The following is a 6,000-nucleotide window of genomic DNA, read 5'->3' as shown; positions in this document are numbered from 1 at the left end:
CCATTCATTTTCCTACAAATTTTATGATGTCTTGTTTTTAGTAGCTGAGTAATATTCCATTGTGTAGATGTACTACATTTTATTTATCAGTTGAACATCTAGGTTGTTTCCAGTTTCTGGGTATTAGGAATAAAGCTGCCATGAATATAGTTGAGCAAGTATCCTTGTGAAATAGTGGGGTATCTTTTGAGTATATGTCAAGGAGTTGTATAGTTGGTATGTAGTGTATAAATATACATATATGTCTATGTGTATGTGCACATGCATGTGCACACACACACAGACACATTGGTATATAGTATGTACATATGTGTATATTTTATATGTGTGTTTATATATATGATATAACATATATATAACATACATATTATATATAATATATATCCTTTCTTTAAGTGCTTCTTGGCCATTAGAGATTTCTCTGTTGAAAATTTTCTGGTTAGTTCTGTATCCCGTATGTTAATTGTGTTATTGATTTGTTGGTGTCTAGTTTCTTGAGTTTTTAATATACTTTGAATATTAGATGTATAGGGTTAGCAAAGATTCTTTCCCAGTCTGTAGGCTGCTGTTTTGTCCTATCAATGGTGTTCTTAGCCCTGAAGAAGCTTTGCAGTTTCATGAGATCCCATTTATTAATTGTGGATCTTAGTGCCTGAGCTATTGGTGTTCTGTTCAGGAATCTATCTCCTGTGTCAATATGTTCCCTATTTTTTCTTCTGCTGTTTCCAGTTTAATGATGACCTTTGACCCACTTGGACCTGAGTTTTGTGCAGGCTGATGAATATGGGTCTATTTGCATTCTTCTACATGCAGACATCCAGTTAGACCAGTACCATTAGATGCTTCGTTTTTTCCCATTGTATGGTTTTGGCTTCTTTCTCAAAACTCAAATGTCTATAAGTGTATGGGCTTATTTCTTGGTCTTCAATTCAGTCCCATTGATCAACCTGTTTCTATGCCAACACTATGCGGTTTTTATCACTATTGCTCTGAAGTGCAGCTTGAGGTCAGGGGTGGTGATTAGCCTGGGAGTTCGTTTACTGTACTCATTATTTTTGCTAGCCTAGGCTTTTTTGTTTTACATATGAAGCTGAGAATTATTCTTTCAAGGTCTGTAAAAAATTGTGTTGGAATTTTGATGTGAATTACATTGTGTCTGTAGATTGCTTTCTGTAAGATGCCCGTTTTCACTATGTTAATCCTATCAACCCATGAGTATGGGAGGTATTTTCAGCTTCTGATGTCTTCCTCAATTTCTTTCTTCAGAGATTTCAAGTTCTTGTCATACAGGTCCTTTTCTTGCTTGGTAGGAGTTACACCAAGACGTTTTATATTACTTGTGGTTGTTGCAAAGGGTGTTGTTTCCCTAATTTCTTTCTCAGCCCGTTTATCATTCAGTTCCCCATCCCTGAGAGGGACCTAGCAAGGGATGGCTGGCCCTGGTTGTGTGCTTTGCCATCTTGCAGTCATACAGGCACACATGATGTGCTTGAAAACTACAACTGGAATGAAGACCTTTCATTTTGTTTCAGGGTCCCCAGGGCCATCCAGTGACCATAGCAGCAGGGCCTCATCACCTCTCTTTGACAGTGGCCTGCACCTGAATGGACACTGCAGCCACACAGTAAGTACGTGCAATCCCCCGACCTAGACCTCATAACTTGGAAACCCCAATCCCAAGTGCCCTGGGTTGAGGGGAAAACTGTCCATGATCCAACAGAGGCACCTGCAGATGTTCTGGAAAGAACAATGCTGACAGGCATTTACTCCCATGTGGGGTCTTCGTCATTATACCCACTAAGGCACCATAAACCAGTAGTTCATAATTGCATGGGGAGCAAACATTATTCTTCATTTTGAGGTAGAATTCAAAGTAGCCTGTGGGTTTCACGTGACCTTAACAGCAGGGTTTCCTGTTTGTTCCTATAATTACAAGGTGCCGTGACTCCTCCCCTTGACAGTTTAAATAGCTTTCAGTAATTTAAAATCTGGCTTCTGTAGCTAACAAAGGATAAGCAGCACACTCACAAGTTCTATCCCCAGTCTTGAGCCCAGAGATGAACAGCATCCTAATTTTCAAAGCCATCACTTGACTTTAAATCTTAGTTTTGAGCCAGGCACAACAGCATACCTCAATAGTCTGTCTTACCTACTCAGGAGAGGAGGCAGAGACAGAATAATCAGTTGAGCTCGGGAGTTTGAAGCCAGAATGGGGAACCTATTGTTAGTTGAGGCAAGTCAGCAAAGAGAAGCAGAAAATGGCTCTAGTGGCTGATGTTCTGTGTTACCCTAGACACAGGAGTCATTGATGAATCCGAACAAAGGACCTGAGGTAGACATCTTAGTCTTGCCTTGTACAAGATGAAAGTAGAGAAGACACCCAGCTAGGAACATGCTGTCTGTATGGGATGACATGGTTGACTACCATTTTGGAGACCTTGGATCACATAGGCAGGGAAGGACAAGTGAACTGACAGTGTGAATTGTCACGTTCAACAGGACATTAAAACCTGCAAGTGAATAAATAATGACTGATGTAACATTTACCATAACATAGTGACTAAGGAAGCTGAAAGAAGAATGATGAGATTGACAAAGCAATGGCACGCCCCTTTTCCGAAGTGAAGCAGGGAACCTCTGTTTTCAAAATAGGAAGTATGTAAGCTCTGCTACGAATAGTGCTTAAAGGGGGATGTAGTGCTTCAGTCAAAATAACCCATCATCTCCGACATCAGGTAGTAGTTACCTTCATTTACATACTGACAGCAGTCTTCATTACCTGCTTATTAAAAAGTGCTTCTTTCAGAAAACCTTTCCTCTTAAACTGGGGAAGCCAGGGCAGACTTGTAAGTCTGGCTTATCCTCATACCTCACTTTTATACCTCTGATTCCTGGAAGCTATTTGTTTAATTCTTTCTTTAAAGAGTTTGACGTTCAGAGGTCCACACTGTATTTGGACTGAGCTCTAACCTGAAATATTACTATACCTTATCCATATTTGAATCTTGCAGGGGGAAAAAAAGGCACATAATTTCCTCAGAGTACATTGGAATTTGATTTTGTTTTATTTTTTTAAACAAATACAGATGGTGCATATCTTCTTCCCCATAACATAGGACCTATTTATACAAGCCATATACAAATTATATTGTAGGCCATTTTATTAGTTACTCTTGTTTTCACTGAGACAAAATACCTCAGAGAAATAGCTCCAAAAAGAGAACGTTTATTTCACTTTCAGTTTCAGGGGATTTCAGCCTACCGTGATGGGAAGGCATGGAAGAGTCTGTAGCGGAGCATGTGGTACAGGCTCATTACTCTACACCAGCTCATAAAAGACCAGAAAGCAGGAAGTGTGGGGTGAGCAACCTTCAAACACCCACTCAGTTACCCTCTTACGCAGAAAGACCCAACTTCCCAAAGATCCAGATCTTTCATAATATCCCTCAGGCTAGAGAAGCGGCATTCAAAGCAGGGGCCTATAGGAGTCATTCCACATTCAACCTACAGCATCAATTCACATTTAAAAATCATTGTAATTTTTATTTAAGGACCACATTTTAATAAGGTAAGGATAGCTTCCAAGATCCGGACTGTTTGGAGGAGTAGAGCGTGGATGTCCAGATAAGTCTGCTGAGCAGCAGGTCCACTCTGGCTGCCCCTTCACCCTCATTCTCTGCATTCTGAGTGTCTTCCAGGGATGGGAGGTGGGGAAGCTCCCTTTGACTCGCTGTTTTCTCATCTCTGTGTGAATACATGGATGCAATTGTGTATGAATTGATTCCAGTTCCTCCAGCTGTTAAAATCACTTTCATCAATACAACCTTCTGGCTTGCTTCTTGTTCTGGATGGTTTTCTTCAGATAATCCCCGGGTGGTTAGGAATAGGGGTGGGGGAGAGGGTAGTTACCTGGCATGGTAATTCTGAATGAAATCACATTTCCTGACACAGAGTATCCTAGCCTAGCTGTGCTCTGTCCAGTTTTGCCTCCCCAGAAGGGAACATCATAAGCTTGCTGTTCACAGGAATTCTGGGAGGACCTACTTGACTTCCCTCCCCTACACCCTCCCTCCTGCACAAGACCAGAGGAGGAGCAGGGTTCCTGTCCTGGGGAATTGTGCTTTGCTGCCTTTCTTGCAGGAGAGGTGGCCGGAAGCGCTGTTTGTGAACTCAGCAGCTTGCTGTTACTTGGGATAGCAGGAGGTCTGCACACTGTTCTTTGGCAGAGTTGCCATGGTACTAGTGGGCAGCATCTACACCAAGCAATTTTCTGTGCTGGCCCATGTAAAGTAACACTTCATGGAGGCTGGGGGCTGTGCCCATCTGTGAGACCTGTAGTACAAGGAGGCTGCTCAGGGCTGATTCAGAATCCCAAGTGGTAAAGAGTCATCTCACAAGGAGCCCCGCAGAAAATGGAGTGTGAATATTCAAAGTTTTACAAGTCCCAAGTTTGGGGTCCAGATCCTAGAAATAGCATAAGAGTAATGGGAGAGTGATGGCCTTCGTGGGAAAATAGAATTGACTTTCACATGGTATCTGCAGGGGCCCCCTGACTCTCTACCATCTCTCATGGCTCAGTCGCCTGCCTAGGTATGTTGGTTTTCTTGTTGCTATCACATAGTACCCAAAGCTAACAAGCTAAGAAAGAACAGATGTGTCTTAGCTCACTGCTTCACAGGTTTCAGTCTCCATCAAAGCAGAAAGCTTGTGCTAGAACTAAACCACGGGTGTCATGCTGGCAGGATGTACAGAGAGAACACCTGAGTTCATTGGCTTTCTTCTTTCACTGTTATGCCTATTGGTTGGAACAGCTCACATTTAGGACCTATCTCTCCCCACATATACTTTATGTACCTCTCACTGGGAAACACACACACACTCACAGAGAGACAGAGACAGACAGAGAGAGACAGAGAGAATGAGAAACATAAAGATACACAACCAGAGACATATAGACAGACAGACAAACAGACAACACACACACACAACAGTGGAGCCAACCATAAACTATAAACTCTGAAACAGCCTAAATAAACTATTCCTCCTATTTCCTTTGTATTTTATCACAACAACAAAAAGAAAGAAAGAAAGAAAGAAAGAAAGAAAGAAAGAAAGAAAGAAAGCAAGCTGACACAGCTCTCGGCTGTGGGAAAGAAATACCTTGGAGGGCATGAACGCAGGACCCTGTGCCTTTATTAAGACCTGGACTTTTCAGTTACTCTTATTTTATTCTTCTGCAGCCAAAGCTGCAGACACAGGCGTGGGGAAACAGAGTCAAAGGGTGTAGGCAGAGCTAGGTATCCAAGGAGCCAGGCATGCAAAAGGCCAGATGTTCAAAGGACCAGTGTTAATGGAATCAATTATAACAGGACAGATGTGTATAGGGCTAGGTGTGCACAAGGCTTCATGTCCACGGCACAAAGTGTGCACAGAGCTAGGATGGGCAGAGCAGGAGTCCTGGCAGTTATCTTTTCTATGTCAGTAATTTTTTTTTTCAAATTTAGTAGAGTATGATGGCCACATACTTTATTTATTTTATCTTTTTATCACCTGTTACTCTCTCTTTGTTAGGTATTATAGTCTAGACAAGTTGAAGTAGGTAAAGCTAGAGTAGGCTGTACACAGGTGAAGTAAGAGAGGGACACAAGCGGCTGACAAAGCACTAGGCATCGTCTTTGTCTGCTTGCTGGGGGTTTCCCAGCCAGACCTGAGACATTGTCACCTGTCATCGTGCGCAGATATAAGGCATAGCAGTAGTTGGGACTTCTCACTGAAATCTTTTTTTAATACTTCGCAGGCACTTGGCAGTCCCCTCTAAGAACAGATCGGACCGAGTCCCCATGAGAAAGGACTGCCTGTGTACACGCAGAGGGTCTCACAGCTTCCCCTGTCAACCAGGGCCTTGCTGGGGTCATCATTTTCTCTCTGCTGGGGTCTCGTTGCTCTCTCTATTTTTGTAATCATGCTTGTGTAGTTTTGTTCTCTAAAATCACATTACCA

General features: G+C 42.4%; 1 protein-coding gene across 2 annotated transcripts in view; it reads left to right on the top strand.

Moving 5' to 3' along the window:
* Positions 1 to 6,000, top strand: part of Sntg2 (syntrophin gamma 2) — a 206,478-nt gene that overhangs the window by 110,064 nt on the left and 90,414 nt on the right. For both annotated transcript variants that reach the window (XM_021179140.2, XM_021179141.2), the window contains one exon: positions 1,533 to 1,624. In XM_021179140.2, coding sequence (XP_021034799.1) covers positions 1,533 to 1,624 — 92 coding nt within the window. The remainder of the gene's footprint in view (positions 1 to 1,532; positions 1,625 to 6,000) is intronic.

The sequence above is a fragment of the Mus caroli genome, unplaced genomic scaffold (genome assembly GCF_978045245.1).
Source record: "Mus caroli unplaced genomic scaffold, Mus_caroli_1 scaffold_14, whole genome shotgun sequence".
In the NCBI taxonomy this organism is placed as follows: domain Eukaryota; kingdom Metazoa; phylum Chordata; class Mammalia; order Rodentia; family Muridae; genus Mus; species Mus caroli.
The sequence above is the reverse complement of the archived record's forward strand: the minus strand, read 5'-3'. Positions and strand labels throughout refer to the sequence as shown.